At 52.3% G+C, this 18,934-nt stretch overlaps 1 protein-coding gene across 1 annotated transcript in view; it reads left to right on the top strand.

Moving 5' to 3' along the window:
- Positions 1 to 11,123, top strand: part of RBM20 (RNA binding motif protein 20) — a 180,211-nt gene extending 169,088 nt beyond the window's left edge. The window contains exons 12-14 of the mRNA XM_040992499.1: positions 644 to 778; positions 7,274 to 7,395; positions 11,010 to 11,123. Coding sequence (XP_040848433.1) covers positions 644 to 778; positions 7,274 to 7,395; positions 11,010 to 11,123 — 371 coding nt within the window. The remainder of the gene's footprint in view (positions 1 to 643; positions 779 to 7,273; positions 7,396 to 11,009) is intronic.
- The last annotated feature ends 7,811 nt before the right edge of the window (positions 11,124 to 18,934 follow it).

The following is an 18,934-nucleotide window of genomic DNA, read 5'->3' as shown; positions in this document are numbered from 1 at the left end:
AGAACATCAAGTGTTTCAAACCAGCGTGATTTGGACAGCACAGCTGGCCGGTGACTAGGAGGCTCAGGCTTCCTTCCATGTCAAGCTGACCTGAGCTGTTTTTTCACCTGCCTAGATTTGTGTCTCCATGGAAACTCTCCTGGTGAGCTGCTTTCTCGTTGCTAGAGAGAGAGAGAGAGAGAGAGAGAGAGAGAGAGAGAGAGAGAGAGAGAGAGAGACCAGGCTCTGGAGAAGGCCAGAATCCAGCAGGAGGGCCTCTAATGGACCTCCTTGTAGTTACCAGGCTGGGTCTCAGCCGGTATTCTACATGCTTGTCCGAGTTTGTAGTTTATACTCGATAGCGCCACTTGGCAAGCCTGCAGTGAAACTAGCAGTGTCGTTCTTGCCAGCCCCAGCAGACAGCAACACAACTTTTGCCCTTTAATAATTCCCCTGCCTGCTAGAATGGAAATGAGACTGGGCTGCGGTGGTGAAACACAGGTGGATCAGCAGCCCACCCTCCCTGCATCCCGTCCTGTGCAAAACCTCACCAGGTGTTGCGTTTGGCACTCTGAAAAAGCTCTGAATGCTGATAGTTCTTTGGTTTTACTTTGCCTGCAATGCATTGTTTCAGCAACTCTTTGTCTTGGCTCCTGTCTTGCAGAAAATCCCAGGTACCTGGAAGCGAAGCCGCTGGCCGTGAGGTCCCCAGAATATGCTGAGGCGGAGCTGAAGCAACCCCTTTCTTTGCCTTCCTGGGAGCCAGAGGATGTATTCAGTGAGCTGAGCATTCCTCTAGGTAAGCGATGGTTACAACCCTCCCTGAAGCCCGGCTCCAGGGAGTTACAGTCCCTCCAGAGAGTGTGAGAGGGTTTTTCCCAGATGGTTTGTGTCATAGTTGTGTTTTTAACGTATGATGCAATAATCTAATTTTGCAAGGTGCTAAATGTTTCCTGCAATTTCAGCCTCTGCTAGCAGATACTCTCGAGGGGCAGGCTTTGGGCTGCACTGCTGTGGGACTCGGGGCCAAGACCTGCTTGTTTTCCTTGTCAGTGTTCTTGACCACACAGCCTTGTTGTGCAGCCCTTCAGGCAGGTGGAGAAGCAGAGGCCCAGTGGCCTTCACAGCTAACGGAACCTCTTCGCCTACCGTCCTCCTTCCCCTCTTGCCCAGCCATTCCCAGACTGTGCTACATTTTTTTTTCCTCTTCAAGGACCCAGCTCCTTTGGGGTTGTGGATAGACTGTTTTTGCGGTGGTTCCTGCGTAGCTGGCAGAGGGAACATTGAACAGCGAGACCTGAGTCCCGTCCCTTCTTTTCCATTTGTGGGTCACAGTGTGAGCATTTTTTTCCCCAGGCAAGTCATTTGCCATCTTGAGCCTTGGTTTTCTTGTGTGGACTAAGGAATGGACCAAACCAGTAGTTTCTAACAGGGTGAGGGATGTGGGTGGGGCTTGGAGCTCATGGATTGAGTCTCTGCAGACACATTTCCAAAACAGAGAGCTGAGCAGGGCCCTGGAGGAGTAAAGATGCTTGCTTCCCTGGGAGATTCTGGAGTACAGCCCACTCCAGCCCACAGCATGCAGAGTCAGCCTTGGCTCTGGATGATTGGAAGGCAAAGACGTTAGGAATAGGCTGGGTGTCCCAGAAGCCCTGGTGTGGCTGTTGCTTGCCCTACGGACCCCTCACCACTGAGGTGCCCCCTTCGCATCAGGGTTTCTCTTTGCCTTTTCTTCTCTTACAAACAGCTTTGATTTTTCACTTCTCCCAGGGCACCATCTTCATAGGTTCAGTTCTGAAGAGTGAAACAATACCTTTTGAGTTTTCCTAAGTGGTGCACAGAATCTTCTAAGATAAAGGGAAAAGAAAGAAGGAGAAGGGGAGGAAGGGATGCAGGCAGGCTGAGAGACCTGGGAATGAACTGAGAAGGCTGTGGATTTTAAAAAGTCTCTAAGCTTTTGCAAAAGCTGCCTTTGGGGAAAGGAGATGATTCACTGAGCCTGCAAATCCTGAGTCCTGTGACACTGTGCTAGGCCTGCAGGAGAGCCAAGAAATGCTTGCCCTAAACCTCTTGTCATCCAAGAATTTGGAATCTGTTTGACTCAACAGAAATTAGAAATCAGTTTACTAGCTTATAATTTTGTCTTTGCCATTATGCGGTTTCATTAGAAAAAATATTAAAAATCTTACTAATCAATTTAAAAATAATCAGCCATGTAAGATGAATGAGAAAGGTCTCGCCTCTTAGCTCGATTCCACCCATCTCTCCCCAGTCGCCTGAGGCAGCCACTGCCCACCAACAGAAGGGTCCCTACAGGCATGTCATGGTTTGCACTTTGCTCTTTCCACATCTTGGCAGGTAGTGCTCTCTTCTGGAAGATGCGTTCTTTTTCTCCACACTATTATTCCTTTTGGAGGGTGGGGATTGGGGGAGTTTGCTTATTTATTTGAAAGAATTACAGAGAGAAAGGGAGAGATGGAGACAGAGACCCTCATCCACTGGGCCACTCCCCAGATGGGTACCATGGCTAGGGCTGGGCCAGGGCAATGCTGGAAATCAGGAGCTTCAGCTGGGTCTCCCGCATGGATGGGAGGGCCCAAATATTTGGGTCATCTTCCACTGCTTTTCCCAAGCCATTAGTAGAGAGCTAGGTTGGAACTAGAGAAGCTAGGACACAAACTACCATCCACATGGGATCGTCTCAGGCAAGGACTTCATTTGCTATACCACAACACTGGCCCCACAAACACTCCTTCTTAAAAGGTACACTTGGATAGTTTCTCATTTTTTTTCCCACTTATCTTGTCTTCCTTAGCCCTCTCAGGACACCTGTAAGGCAGCTCATTGTTTCATCTCTCTGCCGCAGATCAGAAATAGGAGCTATAGTGTTACACAGCTTGTAATCAGCAGGGGCGGGAGTGAGGACTCAAAGCCCAGGATCTAACTGGAGTGACGTTCCCACTCACTAATCCCTGCTGCCTTGCACATACCTGCCTTCAGTCACCTCTCTGTGCGTGCCAGTGCTTCTATGAGCTGGCTGCCTGCACTTTAAATTCTCATCATTACTACCAAGGTGCACTCCGTGCAAAGGCAATGCTAGTTTCCCCTGGCCTGAGGGAGAGATCCCATCTTCCACCCTAGAGCCAGTGTCACACATTGTCCATCCTGAGTATTTGCCAACCTGTCAGAAGGGAAATCAAGTCTTGGGGTCAGGGCACGGGGAGCAGGGGAAAGACTATTCTGAGGTATATTTGACATATGAGGAGGTGTACAGGTGTGAAGTGCACTGACATACGTGTGTAACTGGGAGATCACAAGCACATCCATTACGCTGAGCATATGAATCAACCCCCCGACTCCTGGGCTCCTCTGAGAACCTGCCCCGACTCACCACTCACTGCTTTCCATCACTAAGTATTACTTTGCATTTTCTAGAATTTGCTGTGGAGGGAATTCCACTTGGTATGTCTTGGTTTTGCCTGGCTTCTTTTACTCATTGTAGTTGGCATTTGTGACTTTCCATTGTTGAACAGGACTGCGTCATAGATGTGGATGTACCACATTCTACTTATTCACGCACAGGCTGACAGGCATTTAGGTGGATTTTGGCTTGGGGCTTTGTAGACTGTACGTGTTAGTAAGCAAGTTAAGTAGGAGTTTGCACTGAGAGGGGCATGATATTATTTTCTGTGTTTTGACAGGTGGGGAAATTGAAGCCCAGAGACTCACCCAAGTTCACTTAGCAAGTTCAGGCGAGAACTTAGGGTTCTGATCTCAGATGACTCTGCTTGCCTGTCCCTCCAGAGCAGGCAGCAGCAGGTGTGAGAGTGTCAGTTTGTGAGGAGCACAGATTGTAGAATCCTATTCTCCAGGTTCAAGTCTCACCTCTGCCGCTTGCTGGCTGGGTAACAAGGAGCAACTTATTTAATTGTGCTTAGGGTGCTTCATCTGTAGAACCGAGTAAGACCTTTGGGAAGGTCACTTTGAAGAACACTTAGACTGTTTCCCATTTCTTCCCCATTTTGAAAACACTGCAATCACTATGCTTGTGTTGCCCTCACACGCCAGGCAGGTTAGGTTTAGCACCTTCTAGAAGGCGCACACCGTAAGGTTGTCTTGTTCCTGTTTGTTTATGAAATGTTTGTTGAGACCTCCAAGGGTACTTCAAAAAGTTCATGGAAAGTAGAAGTAAAAGAAAACTTTATTTTTGTGCAAACAATATTTTGAAATCCATGCACATAGAAATGCATATTATGCATTTTGAGTGGGGTTTTTTTTGTTTGCACCAAAATATATTTGAATGCATTTTTCAGGAATTTGTGTTTTTTTTTAAGATTTATTTATTTTTGTTGGAAAGTCAGATATACAGAGAGGAGGAGAGGGAGAGAAAGATCTTTCATTTGCTGATTCACTCCCCAAGTAGCTGCAATGGTTGGTGCTGAGCCGATCCAAAGCCAGAAGCCAGAAGCTTCTTCTGGGTCTCCCACTTGGGTGCGGGGTCCCAAGGCTTTAGGCCATCCTCGACTGCTTTCCCAAGCCACAAGCAGGGTGCTGGTTGGGAAGCGGGGCTGCCAGAACTGGACTGGCGCCCATATGTGAGCCCAGCATTCAAGGTGAGGACTTTAGCCACTAGGCTACCATGCCGGGACCCTTTCCAGGAACTGTGTAACATGCCTTTGTAGTGTGTTCCTTCTCCCTAAGCTGCCTAGCCTTCACCTTCAGGACTGGTCGGAGGGAAGCTTTGTCCCTTTGGGCAGCAGAGAGGTGGAATGAGGGGTACCAAGGACTGGGCACACCACTGGGGACAGGAGAGATCCATCTTGCCGCTCAGGGCCTGGAATGTGATGGGAAAAGGCCTTGCCCATGTGATTCAGGCCAGCTCTGCGTGCCGAGGCCTGCTGGTCCCGGATCCCAGTGGCAGTGCCATTGCCCTCAGCACTTAGGACTCTCCCTCCCTCGTCAGACCAGGCTGTACTAGAATGACGGAGTTCAGCCGGCCGGGAGCTATTATTAGAAGGCAAAGGCAGCTGTAATGATGGTGCTTTGTAACAGAGGCGCGGCTGCACATCCCCCCACCCTGTGTCCCAGGGGTGTCCTGGTGTGGGCACTGAGGGACTCCCAACAACACCCTTGTTGTTGCTGTGGGGTAGGATGTCCCCTGCTTGGTTTTCTTTTCTCTTCGTGTGATTCCTGGTGCTGCCCCAGCCTGCTTGGCAGAGGCTAGGCAGTGGAGCCAGGCTCTCCAGGAAGGCATGGGAGAAAGATCAGAGAAAAAGTAGGAACAGGGCTCCTGCTTGGGCAGCTGGCTTCTGTGACTCAAGCACCACGGGAGATCAGAGGTGCTTCCCCTAACATCATGTGTGGGGTCGCTGTTCCTGGCTTACAGATGAGGAAACAGAGCTCAGAGAGGTTGCCCTGTGTGCCTTGGGTCACACAGCATAAGTAAAAAGTTAGGTCTAGTCGAATCTAAATCCCATTTTGGCTCCATTACAGCATGGCCCTATACTGTGGCCTACATCTTTTGTTGCTTCCCTGCTCATTTGTGCCCTTGTGAAGTGAATTCCAGGCCACAACCCCTCGAGGGGAGCTGGACCATCTTGGTTAAAAGGGATGCAGGCTGCCAACTTGGTCCTGGTTTCAGGCTCGATGAAAGCCCCTGAGGCAGGTGCACTCCTTCTGGGGGGCTAGGATGAAGGGCACAGCCCAGGTTGGTAGATGCCATGGGGTCTGGACTGGGCCACGGGTACAGCCGAGCTCAAAGTTCTCACTTCCTTGCAGAGCCGCATCAGGAGACCCAGCTCTGCAGCAACCGAGGAAGGAGGCAGTCTTGTTGAATGCAGCTTGGCCAAGCCTGGCCAGGACCAGGGCTGGGTGTGCAGTGGAGGGACACAGAGACAGGGCCGCTTTCCCGCCTTGACCGTGAGAGTGGGTGGAGGGTTGGAGAGGTCCCTCAGGCTCCCTCTGGGCAGCTGGGCTTGAGGGAGATGCCCTCACTGCTGAGGGAGGGCGCCAGGCTACATGGCAGTTAGAGCAAACCACAGGCAGAGATCGGCCAAGGCCGGCTGGGGCAGGCCTCCGGAGCCCCTCCCCAGGGTTGCCCTTTCACACTCAGTGAAATGGAAAAAGGAGTTCTGGTGACAAGTCTAGGCTGCTTCCCCACACCAACCTCCCCAGCCCTGGGCCCTGGCTGTGTCCCTAGGAGGGAGGAGATGGGAGGCCAGGCAGCTGGATGTGGTCATGTGGTGGCCTTGCCTCTCCCTTGCGAGCCCCTCCCAGGCTGCTGTCTCCCCTCTACCCAGTGTCATCTGATCTCTGAGCATGGCCCACTCCACCCCCAGCAGCACAGAGGGTTGGCCAGGCCCGGCTACAAGGACCGCTCACACCAGGAGAGTACCCAGCCTGCAGGTGGCTCTGGGGCCTGAGCCCCAGCCTGTTGTCAAGCTCTGCTGTGGCTGCCACTTTTCACGGCCTCTGCTGAAACTTCACCAACAGATGCCCTTAAGCAGGGCTGGTGTTATTTTAGTCTCCCATTTGCACGAGGTGTGGGCAACTGGGGAAACCAGGACCAGCAGAGCACCTGTGTATGAGAGCTGGAACAGCCGCCTGTCAGAGGTGAGCCCCCTAGTGTGACAGTCACTTACTTCCCATTGTTTCTCTCCCTTGAAATCAAAAGGCCACCCCAGAATTCTGGAAATTCGACCTGATGAGTTGCAAATTCACCATTACTATTGACAGTCTGGTGTAGAGACTAGAGGAGGGGAGAGAAACACGTCTGCGGGGGGGGGGGGGGGGGGGGAAGAGAGGCCAGAGGACTGTAGTGGGCTGTGATTACAGCTGCCCCCAGGAGGGTCCTGCAAATACAGAAGTCATGGAGGAAAATGCTTGGAGTGACTCTGGGTGATTTTTCATCCTCACTGTAGTTGAAAGTTGTTCTTTAATGAACACAGCTTTAAAATCAGCAAAAACTGGGAGTCTGGGTGCCAGCAGTAGCAGTGGGGAGCAGAGTCTGGAGGGATGAAATGCTGTGCGTGAGCTACCAGTGCCTCCTTCCTTCTGCTCACCCTAGAAGCAGGCTGCAAGTGGAAGTGCATGGACAGCCCTGCCCATAGCTATCTGCACCTTGAAGGTGCATTGAAGATGAGGAAACTGAGGCAGAATCAAAACCACCCGCCAAAGTCAGCAGCACCGGGTGGGTGGGGCTGGGGTGGAACTCATTGTTCTTCCCATTTCTGCTGGTGGTGGAAGGAACCGGGGCTGCCCTCCTAACACCTGTCCGTGACCTTTCCTTGCCCAGGAGTGGAGTTCGTGGTTCCCAGGACTGGGTTCTATTGCAAGCTGTGTGGGCTGTTCTACACCAGCGAGGAGATGGCCAAGGTGACCCACTGTCGCAGCACTGTCCACTACAGGAACTTACAGGTAAGTCTCAGCCTTCGTTGCCCAGCACTCTGTGGGGTCGAGCCAGGCAGCCAGGATTCTCAGCTAGTGCGGCTCCCCAGCTGCTGTATTTTGAGTTAGACTACTGTTCATCTGGCCACTGGTTGGGGCTGACTCTTTCCCACCGGTCCTGGATGCTCCAGATACAGATAGCTCTGTTTCTGTCCCCTGATGGCGGGCCCCTCAGTTAAAACTGACTGTTACATTTAATTTTAAGGTTGGTACATAAAGCAGATATTGATGACAGACTGTATACCAGGTATAGTTCCAAAACTTCTATCTTCATTGAATTCCCATTCTGGTGTAAGTGTCAAACAGCACATCCAAACAGTGACACAGTATATCCAAAAGTCAGGTACATGGGGCAGGCACTTGGCTCAACAGTTAATATGCTCACAGCCCATCCTGAAGTGTCTAGTTCAAGTCCCCACTGCACTTCTGATCTGGCTTCCTGTGGATGCACACCCTGGGTGATCATAGGTGATGCCTCCAGTACGTGACTGTGCCAAACCGTGGGGGAGACCTTGGTTGAGTTCTTGGCCACTGTATGGCATGGCCTAGTCTAGTATTCACTGTTGTAGGTGTTTGTGGGGTGACCCAAAGATGGTAGATCTCTATTGCCCACGTCTCTGATATGTGTACCCTTATACCTTTTAAGTAAATAGAAATAATTTTTTTAAAAAGTAACATAAAAATATCCTACATACTTATTATTTCCAGTCTACAGTGCCATTTTTGGTAACCAACAAGGGAAAAAGTGTTGTAAGTAAAATGGTGAGAATCCGTTGACTGTGAAATGCAAGTCAATTACAGAGATATTACTGTGTTAAAGAAGGGTCTTAAAATCAGCAAAATATGGCAAGGTGCTCTACGGTGTATTACCGATGCAACCTTTAGTGTTATCAGGATGTGGCTTTCATCATTACCTTCTGGTGTAGGCTACGATTTAGCATCTTACCCGAAGGAATGGCACATCAAACACCCAGAGTGAGTATTGTGAGCCATCCCTTGCACTTACTCTAAGAAATCAGACTTGTTTGTCCCTCTAGGCTTCAAGTCATGAAGTTCCCATGGTATCTGTGCCCTAATTCCAGGCACATGATTTGGGTACAGTTAAATGCATAAACAGGGGCTGACCCAACAGGTCTTAACAGGTTAAGAACCTGCTTCTAAGCACATGTGCTGGGTCAGATATTCAGAACTGGAAGGGAGGTGGCACAAATATGTCATTTGAGAAAGTTCTGCGGATGATTTGCATGCAAATATGGGCTGACTCCTTTGTTTTATAATCGAGGAAACAGGCGCTGAGAGGAGCGGTGTGATTTACCCAGGTCCTGTGGAGAGCAGTCCCTGGGCTCAGGACTAAGTCACTTGATTCTTAATCACTTTCCTCTTTTTACTCTACTAAGCTGGTCCTGGAAACTGACCCCCACACTGTCCTGGCCTGGGTCGCCGTTTGTAAGACTGCCCTTGGCTGTGCCCTGGTTCCTGTCACTTAAGCCTCTTGATTTCCCTCCCCGAGCAGCTGCTGCTCTGTGACTGGGGCCCACTGGACCCAGAGTAGGGAGGTCAGACTGGGCTCCGAGAGCCAGCTGAGGACAGTCAGCTGGCCCGAGGACACGGCCTTCCCATCCCAGCAAGGTGGAGCCTGCAGGCCAGCCGGGCTGCTAGGGGCTGTGGAGGCCACCTGCTCCTCTCTCTCTCCTCCTTTTGATCCTCCTAGCAGCTAGCATCATTTCAAAGTGTGGCTTCTGGGACCACCCTTGCCCACCGCATTAGGCAGGGCCTTAGAGTCTGCATCTTAAATTGTCCACTGCCTTCCGATGTCTTGGTGTGGGAATCTTTTGTCTCACCCGGCATTCTTGGTGTGATGGTGGCATGGCAACGACCTCAAGGAGATGAGACCACACAGCTCAGGGTCACCAAGGGGTTAGCAGGAGTCCAGGCTTGTCAATCTCATAGTTTCTCCAGGCTAGTGGCCTTCGCTGTGCTTTGGGCCTCTGGGCCAAATGCCTCGGCCGATTCCTGTTCCCACACCCACACAGGCCAGAGCCCTTCCTGGGACTCCAAGGCACATGAGGTGCAGATGCTGCCTAAACACCTCTCCCCTCCCCCATGCTGCCCATGCTGAGCACCTGCTGTGGAGCCAGGCACCTCTGCTCCCAGGCTTTCCATCAGTGGCCTTGACAGGATGCCTCTGTCTACACTACTTACCACCACCACACCCACCACACCCACCCACCACAGCTACGTGTGTGAAAAGCGGAAAATTCAGACCCAAGCAAATTGGTGCTAGCTGACACCTGAGCCAGCAAACTTGTAAGCCTAGCACCCACCAGGAGGCTCAGGGTGGCTCTTGAAGGCAGGCAGCTGGTGGGAGGTGCATTCTCCGACCTAGCCCTACTGTGCCTGCCGTGGTCAGTCCTTTGGGACAGTGGGTACTTTCAGCACTAGCTGCCCAAGAAGAGAGCATACCCACACCCAGTGCCTTGCTCAGTGCACCTATGCTTGTTGCTAAACTGAGCCTGGGCTCTGTGTCAGCCAACCACAGCAAAGGCATCTGCGGTGTCCCCTTCCCATCAGGGCCTGTACCCCATCACCCTGAAAAGCAACCAGTCCCTTCTGTGGAGCCACAAGGCAGCCATGGGGTTTTCACACACTCCCCTCATCTAGCCTCAGCATCATCCCAGGAGCCGAGATGAGGATAAGCTCATTGTTCCCATGTCACAGATTAGGTGGGCAGGAAAGGAGAGCTGCCCATGTGCCTGAGTGCTCACTTTCTTGAGCTACCCAGCACCCCATTCTCATTGTGGTAGTAGTCACTGTTGCTCCCCTCACCTGATCAATGTCAGAGTTATTGGGTAACTTGCCAGCTGAACTGGGATCTGAACCTGGGGCAGAACTTACACACTGTGCTGGACCCAACTCTACAGACCCCTGATGTAGTAATCTGTATACTTGCTGACCCTCATCTCATCACACCAGGCCCACTGCAAACACTGCACAGTCCCCTGACCTGGCATGCCACATTTAGCTGGTGGTCCATCACAGCAATTACTCGGGGTTGTGCAGAAGCAGCGCCAGCTATAGAACTAACAGGTGCAGGTTCACATACATGGAAGGAGCTCCAGGACTTTCCTGCGGCATGCCCTTGCAGGAAACAGGTTATGAGAGTCTCCCAGGGAGCCTGCGTTTCTGGGCCACCTGGTTGCTGATGGCCATGGCTGGTCATCCCTCGCCGTCCCAGCTGCCCTCCCTCTGCTTAGAGATGGCTGTTTCTGAGAGGCAGGCAGAGTCGCTATGAGGATTAAGTGAGCCCATAGAAGCCAAGCAGTTACAACAATTCCTGGCTCAGGATGAGGGCTGTGGAAGTGCTTGCTATTATTCATAGCTGGACTTTCTGTTTTTCCTACAACAGTCACAGACACCTTGTAAACTAACTGTAGGCTGGTGAAAAGGGAGGATCTTAGCTCAGGTCCCACAGGTGGAGGAGGATCCCAGGGGGCCAGGGAAAGGAGAGGCCCACTCCCCACAGGACGCACCCCAACCTCTCCACCTGCTGCTACTGATGCCTCCCTGCCTTCTTTGCACCATAGAAGTACTTGTCCCAGCTGGCCGAGGAGAGCCTGAAGGAGCCCGAGGGGGCGGGAGGCAGCCCCAGGCCTGAGGACAGCGGAATCGTTCCACACTTTGACAGGAAAAAGCCCTGATGCTGCCGCTGATGCTACCGATGCTGCCGTCACCACAGCCCACCACCACCGCTGCTGCTGCTGCTGCTGCTGGGAGGCGAGGAGGGCCTGGCCCACGCCTTCCTCTCCTCTGGGGCCAGCCTGACCCCTACAGGAAGGAAAGACCTGCAGAGATGGGTAATGTGTCCAGCGTGCTCCAGGAACCAAGTCACCCTTGGTGACATGCCAACCACGGAAGGTCAATGCCCCACGCCCTCTGGATGCTTTCTGGCCCCTCTCCAGGGGTCTCTCCAGCTCACACCCCTCCCTGCCGCTCCTGCCCCCATCCCCTTCCCTCCTCTCGTGCCCCAGAGCGCTTCGTTTTTTTCAAAATCCAACTTCTCAGGGATTTTCACAGTGCTCAGATTCTTGATAGGATGTAACAAGCCAGGCCAAGTAATGCGAGAGGTCGTCCCAGAGATGCCTGCATCCACAGGGCCACTGTGAGGGACCGTCAGCAGGCTCCCGGCTTGGAATTCACCTGTCTGTGCGTGGGCAGACTGAGGAGGCCCCTGCAGGTGGTGGAAGCTGCAGGTGACTTCCTAACCCCTTTCTTCTGTTGACCCCACTTTTGGAAAAGCCCCAGTTGTGATCACGCTATTCATCCCCCTGATGATTGCAGATGTCTGCCTGACTCATGCCTTAAAAGCAAACTGCGGTGCTCTTTGCACAGAAAGAAAAGACCACTATGTTTCAGAAGTTCAGATCAATATCCTCCAAATCTCCTGGAGTCAGGAGGTCTCTGGGTTTGTCCTCTCCTGGATGATAAGCTTGGCTCTCAAGACACTTGAATTTAAAATGAAATCAGAAATGCCTTCTCTCTCCAGCTAAGATAGCTGCTGCTGGGGACTTAAGTCTGCAACCATGGCACTAGCTCTGGTGACAGTCCCAAGGAGGTGGCACCTGCTCTGGGCTCGCTCATGGTGCCTGCACCAGCCTTTCAGTGGACTGCCTTGTGATGGCCCCTGAGTGTGAGGGGAGGTGCAGGAAGCAGGGGCCACAGGAGGCAGGAGCAGGTGTTTGTAGGAGGGCCTTTTTCCAGCCTGGGCAGAGGAAGGCTCCCGGGGCTCAGCGCCTGGGCCAGTTACCATGTCACCATGCTGCAAAGAGCTCCCAAGTCCCTGTCCCCCTGTGCTGGAGGTCCCAGCAAGGACTCTGGGAAGGGGCTGTGTAGGGGTTTGATTTCTTCAGTTTCCTTTTTGTCAATGGGAAAGAGTATCCTGCGCCTTCCATCCTCTGCGCCCATGAAAGGGGAGTGGAGAGATCATCAAGTTCAACACCAGCAAGGCATGGGGGAAATGGAGGCACGGGAAGAAGGCTTGGAGAACCCGCAGCGATCACATGCATGCCTGGTCACTGCCAAGAGAGAGCTGCTGGAAACCTGCGTGGAAGCAGAGCTCCAGCAAGCAGACTGACCTGTTTGGACAGGTGCTGCCAAGAGAGGTGGAAGATGCAAGGAAGCTGAGCCCGGCCTCGGGCTGCATGGGGGCCTCCAGAAGGCTGGGCTCACAAGTAAAGGGTCTGAACATTGCGCTCAGCCAACCCTCCATCCCTGGCCCACTCTGCAAGTGTCAGCTCCACCTGCGCCTCCAGCTGCGCCTCCTCCTCATCCGGATCCCAGGAAAGCTGGGCCAGCCCTTTGGCCTCTTTGCTGAACTCTGGGACCTCTTACTAACTCACCCTGCCCCGTCCTCCACTGCCCCCAATGGCATCTCCATGGAAACCCAGATGGCCAGACTCCTGAGGGAGGTAATGGCTCCCTTGCTGATACCTGATACCCTTCTTTCTTCCCAGGGGAACTGGAGGAGCCCATGGGTGGGATAGGGGAGACGTGCTTTGTGCATCCAAGCAGGGCCTTCTGGTTTACATCCTCCACAAGTCTCTACTTGCGTGTACATATATATAATTTATTTTTATTTATTTTTATACAATTCCATTGGCATGGTACTTCAACAACCCTATCATTTGCACTCTATTCACACACATGATGTCACACACATACAGCACTGAAGGCTACCAGGAAATAGCGACTGGATTTTAAAAAGAAAAGCTTTTCCTCGTTGTTTTGTCACACACTTCAAAATGTCTCCCCTAAAAGTTCAAGTGAAGTTGCCCCCTTGAGTGACAGATTTCATTTCTGTGCTGGGTTATTTTAAGAAAAGGCCTGTGTCATTTTCTCTTCACTGAGAGCACCTGAAATAAAGCACATCAAGGCAATAATCTTGAAGAATTTCGGTGACCTTGGCATCGGCGTGAGCTGCTAGTATCAGAGGTTCCCATTTTTGGACAGTCTGAGGCCAGGAGCTTTTAGATTCTACTTGAACTGGACCAGAGTTTGTTTTGTGACTTTGTGGGGAAATAATAATAAGAATAAATAAAAAACGACTAGTTAATTTAAGTTTGAACTTGTAAAGTATTGGAATTTGTTGAGTGTCTGATAAATTGTCACCACTTTTCCTTATCTGTATAACTGACCGCAAAGTGTTTGTTTTTACAAAAGGAAAGCCATGATTTTTAATAAAGAGAATCTGAAAGCTTGGGAGTGAGTGGCCGTGCGTCATGGAGGGGTGCTCTTGCGGATGTCTGGCTTGGTGAGGGAGGGAGACAGTGCATGGAGCCTGGAGTTGGAGTCAGGTCCCTATGACTGGCCAATGCTTTAAGGGGTTCAGCAGAGCAGCAGGAAAAAGCAAACAGCTTGCACCCCACTCTGAGGACAGCACTGGAAGGAATCCAGGGGCTCAGCAGGAAGTGGGCAGGGCCAGGCTCCCGCAAGGAGGCCCAGTGGAAGCCTCTCCTGGCCTGATGAATCGCCAGCCTTGCTGTCCACTGCTCCCTGGCCTTCCAACGCCTGCACCCAGGTGTCCTGTGCCAGGGTCAGGCAGGGTGTGCTGGCACTCCCGTCCCCTGGGAAGATGAGGTTAGGACCTTAGCAAAGATAGCAGGTCCCGCCAAGACCTGGATTGGCCCAGCCTCTCCCGCATGACTTGGCTGTAAAAGAAGATAAAGGTAACTGTGGCCTTCCCAGGGCTGTTTCCTGGTACAGCTAACTGCTGGGGAGAGCGCTCAGGAAGCTGCAGGGCACTGCATCTTGTTTATTTTTACAATCTGCACTGTGGACGGCAACCCTCTGTAGTTCCAGTTCCTAAGTTCTCTCTTAACCTCAACCAAACAGCATCAATCTCCTGGGTCAGACTGGCCAGTTCTTCAAATGGCCTAGAAGCTTCTGTGGCTTCTTTCCTCTCATTGGCAATGTTCCACAGGGAGGGGCTGGGTAGCAGGGGCCCAGAGAGCAGAGAGTGGGGCCATGTGCAATTACCGAGGGCGTTCTGTGGACTGGAAGATAGTTCCTGCTGAACCTGTTGCCTGTGTTTCCACCCACCTCTACCAGAGGTGGGCCATGTATGGGCCAAGCTCATGCCTCTAGTCTGCCGCTTTCCCTACAGTGCAGTGCTGTCCCAGCTCAGATGGCCAAAGCCTGGAATGGGTTTGGAGCTGGTTGCTTTGCCCTGAGTCCAGGATCCAGAATGCCTGGGAGTGCTCCTGGGGCCAAGGGAGGTTGCTGCAGATTGCTGTCTGTGGCACAGCTCCGGGAAGCTGTTGCTCATCCATCGTGTCCCAGAACATGCCTCTCCTGCAAGTGTGCCGGCACCTGCGTTACACTTGTTCTCTGATTGCATTACTGTGTGTTCTCACCCCATCTCTGTTGTCTCCATGGACCCTACAGCCTGGTTCTGAAGCTGGAGCCTTGGTCCCCAGACCCACTTCCTGTGTGCCTCTCCCCTCTCTGCCTGTCCCTCCCCAGGAGTCAATTCCAAGTTGCTGTATGTGACACTGGCACTGCTGGCACCTGGGGTTGCTCCTCACAGAGCCCCATTCATCCAAGCCTCCAGCACCAACCCTGGCTCCTGCCTGGCCCAAGACCTCTGTATTCCTTTGGCCATCACTAACACTGCTGACCTTTCACCTGGTAGTGGCAGGTACCTGTTCCCAAGGGCCACCTGTTCTGCTCTTTGGTTGTCATGGTGGCCCTGCACAGGATATCTGTCAGGAGTAGAATTTATGCTTGTCACACCAAGATGATGTCATGGCCCTTCTTCTGTAAATGAGAAAAGAGACCCGGAGAGAAGGGAGTAACATGTCTGAAGCCATACCACTTTTGAGTTCAGGGCCAGGACTAGAATCCAGATCTTCTGGGTGCTCTTGCAGTGCCCACATGGGCAGTTCCTTTGGTTTCCGTTGGATTATTTTAAGATTTTTTTCCTGGTCTGGCTGGACTTTGGCACTTACTCAACAGGGGACTCAAGACAGTTACTGATCTTCATGTTTTGAGGACATTAGCATTGTCTGGAGAACATGCTAGAAATAGAGCCTTGCCTTGGTCCCACGCTCCTTGCTCCCACGGAGAGGGGCCCAGGTAGGGGAATTTAGCCACATAGCAATGCCAGGCTGGTGAAGCCCACTCAACATGTTTCGAAACACTGTCTGCCTCCTCATCCACCAGGGGCTGCCACAGCAGCTTCTAGAACAGAAGGGGCATTTACTGGGGAGGCGTGAATGGAGACCATTCAAGGAGGGGGAAGCTTGAGTGTGTAACAGCGGGAGGAAAGGAGAACTATTTGACAGTTGGAAATGGTGGGGCTGGGGTTGGGGGGCGGGCATCAGACAGCTTGGGGTCATGTGCCAGGACTTTATTTCTTTTTAAAGTTGGATTCATAGTGACTTACAGTGCTCAGACAAAAGCCAACTTTGCAGGGCTGGCTTCATCTTTGTGAGCGGCTGAAAGGGCCACAGCTACTCGTGACCTGGGAAGGCTACAGTGTCAGGGAGCTCCATTGAGGCAGCTGTGTTCCTGGAATGGACTGGAGTGATGGGGAAGGACCGCTGCCCAGGGTCTTGTTGCCCACTCTCAGCAGGGGACCGTGGGGTTCACACACTTCCCCTCCCGCCCTCACCTTGGGGAGCACTGCATGCGGTTAGCTCTGCGTGTTTGCTTGTTCTTAAAATTGACCACTGGAGACTCAATAGCCACTTATGGAAAGGAAGTGACCTTTATTTTTCTCTAGAGGACACCAATCTGGATCTTTCCATAATGACCAGGCACACTGATGCACCGTTCTCTGGAGTTTATATAGAGCAATTGCTTGAGCTCTTTTTAGCACAGGTGAGGGCAAGCAAGTAGGGATGCAGAGGCAAATACACAGCGATTAGCTTTTGGGTTACGAGAGTCCTGGGAGTTTCCTGAATTTCTGCAGCCAGCATTCCCTTCTGTTTACCTGACATGGCCATTCCTGAGAAACCTGCTTCTTGCTTCATGACTGCTGTGGCCAGCAGGTGAGCTTGGCTTTTACCCACATGCAGATTTCCACTTTCTGTTGCTGATAGAGCCCATCTGCATGCCACACCGGGAGTGTGTCCAGTGGGGAAATTGTTCCTCAACCCCTTCATGATGCTGGAAGGCAGATTCTGTTCTCCTCCCTTACATCGCTGATGTTTGGGGAGATTCAGAGAGGCGTAGCAGCTTGCCAGGGGCAGTCAGCAAGGAAACAGCAGAGTTGGGATCCAAACCCAGGTCCTAGTCTACATTCTTAACCCCCAGGAGTATTTTCCACTGCCTAGTTCAGGGCTGGGGCTTCTGTGGCTTCTGCATCTCCCGAAAGCCTTAGCTCCTGGTCCTGTACCAAGAGGCAGGCAGGGGCAGGGGGCAGTGGGAGAACTGCATCTAGCCGTGCTGGGCATGCTTGTGCTCCCTCCTTAGAAAGCACATTAAAAAAAAAAAAAACCAGCTGGCCCCTCCCACTCCATTTGCCAACCCTGCTGAGGAACAGGCAGGGAGACCCGAGGAGGCCAAGGAAATTGGGGCCCTTTCTTCCTTCCTGGGGGAATTTGCCAGGGCTGCCTCCTGGCTCAAAGAGAACAGGAGCAGGTGGAGGAAAGGGGGTACCAAGTGGCTGCTCTGGCGCCTCTTGCTTCAAATAGAAAAGGAAGTCGCTAGCTCCATATTCCTGGGGTCTCAGCCATAGAGGGATGTGCTCAAAGGAAAGTTCCTGCACCTGGCCCCAGGATGCCAGCCGCTGCTTGGCACTATCCATTCCCCGTATCCCCGCCCTTTCTGAGGAAAACATGATCATTCATTTACCTGCCACCTGAAGACAATGTACAAGACAGGCCAAAAGTGAGCAGCCTAGGCCAATAAGAACAGTTTTAGTGAGGGTGAAAGGATGTTAAGGGTGACAGGTGGAAGAGCAAAAAGTGAGCATTGAGTCGTGACTAAGAGGCTCCTGGGAGGAGGGAGCTTGCCGGTTTAGCCGGGGAGACTGTGCTTCTCAGCTCAATAGCGACGGTGCCCAGCGAGGGCAGAGGTGTCGAGAGATGCTGGGAAGCATCGTGGGCAGCTGCCAGTCAGTGGCAGAGAGGAGTACCATGAGGGCCTCCTACAGAGGACACGGGGATGACTCCCCTGCCCAGCCCACTGAGCGAGAGTACATTGGCTTGAGTTTTGCTGGTAGGGGAGCAGGCCAGGCGGGTAGGGGGAGTTATGTTTCCAAACTGCCTCTCTTCTTTTTTGTGGGGGTTATTTTATTTTGTTTTGTTTTATTTGATGATTTTCATTTAGTTGATTTGGTGATGAGGGTCAAGGGCTACAAGAAGGTGGGTGAGATCACCATTTCCACATTCTCTTTTTTTCCTTCCTGTAACTTGGAGAAAGGGGAAGATAGGAGAGAAGCCATACCCAGCCTTCCAAATGCCTCTGCACCCAACACCACCGCAGGGTCGTCCATGTGGGGCATGCTCTGAGGGTCCTGCTCAAGAGGTTTCAATACTTCAGTACTCCTGAATTACTGCCAATCTCATCACTCCAAGCATGATGGAATCTCTGCAGAATCCACTGGTTGACATAGTCCAGATAGTCACTGCTAACTATTTGCTGATCAGTTTGCTCTTTCAAATTTTTCCTATTCATTGATTCAATTTCCAGAAACCAGAACCTCTAGGCCAAGGATGAGACCACCTCAGTGTCTGCCATCTGACTGCCCTGCCACACTGGATAGCTCTGGGTAGGGACTCCTGTACATTGGGATTCTGGTCAGGGCATCCTGTCCCGCCCGCATGCATTAGGGTGTCCTCCTCCCCCCAGCCCCCCAAAAGGATGACAGCATCCAGGAGGGAACCAGGCCTGACTGGGAGGTGCTGCACCCATCAGGCCAAGCTGGGAACTGCATCTCAAGCCTACTTGAGGAGGTGGGATACAGAGGGCTCTACTGGTGAGAGGCAAGCCTGGAGAACTTTCTGGCTCAGGGGCAGGTCTCTGTGCTCTTGATTTACTAGGTTAAGTCCACGATGAACTCACTGTGAGCTTGGGTGAACGCCTGCCTGATGCCACCTCCATCTTCCAGTCTGTAATTCTGGTGAGCATCTTGTGTTTGCCACGGGTGGGAAGAGGAGTGCAGACTGTCGACCCCAAGGTGAGGGTTGCTCCCTGCTTTCCTTGAGCTGTCCTGGGGGTCTAGGCCAGAGGCTTGTGATGCGGGATAGGCCTTGTTACCATCCCCTTCCTAGGGAGTCACCACCAACAACTGACCAAGTGCCTGCGTGGGGCGGACTTCTAACCCTAACCCTAACCCTGCCACCTGGGTCTCTGCAACCTTGGCCTTGTGGCTAAGCCTCCTTAATTCCAGCTTTCCCTCCTCCCACTGGGTCCTCCATGAGGGTTCAGCCATGGCCCCTGCCTCACAGGCCCCTGCCCCACTCCCAACTGCCTGTAGTGTCTTTCCCCTTGCTGCTGAGACACTATA

The sequence above is a fragment of the Ochotona curzoniae genome, unplaced genomic scaffold, assembly GCF_017591425.1.
Source record: "Ochotona curzoniae isolate NIBS_2020 unplaced genomic scaffold, NIBS_Ocur_1.0 contig_66, whole genome shotgun sequence".
Lineage (NCBI taxonomy): Eukaryota > Metazoa > Chordata > Mammalia > Lagomorpha > Ochotonidae > Ochotona > Ochotona curzoniae.
This window is presented reverse-complemented; position numbering and strand designations above follow the sequence as displayed.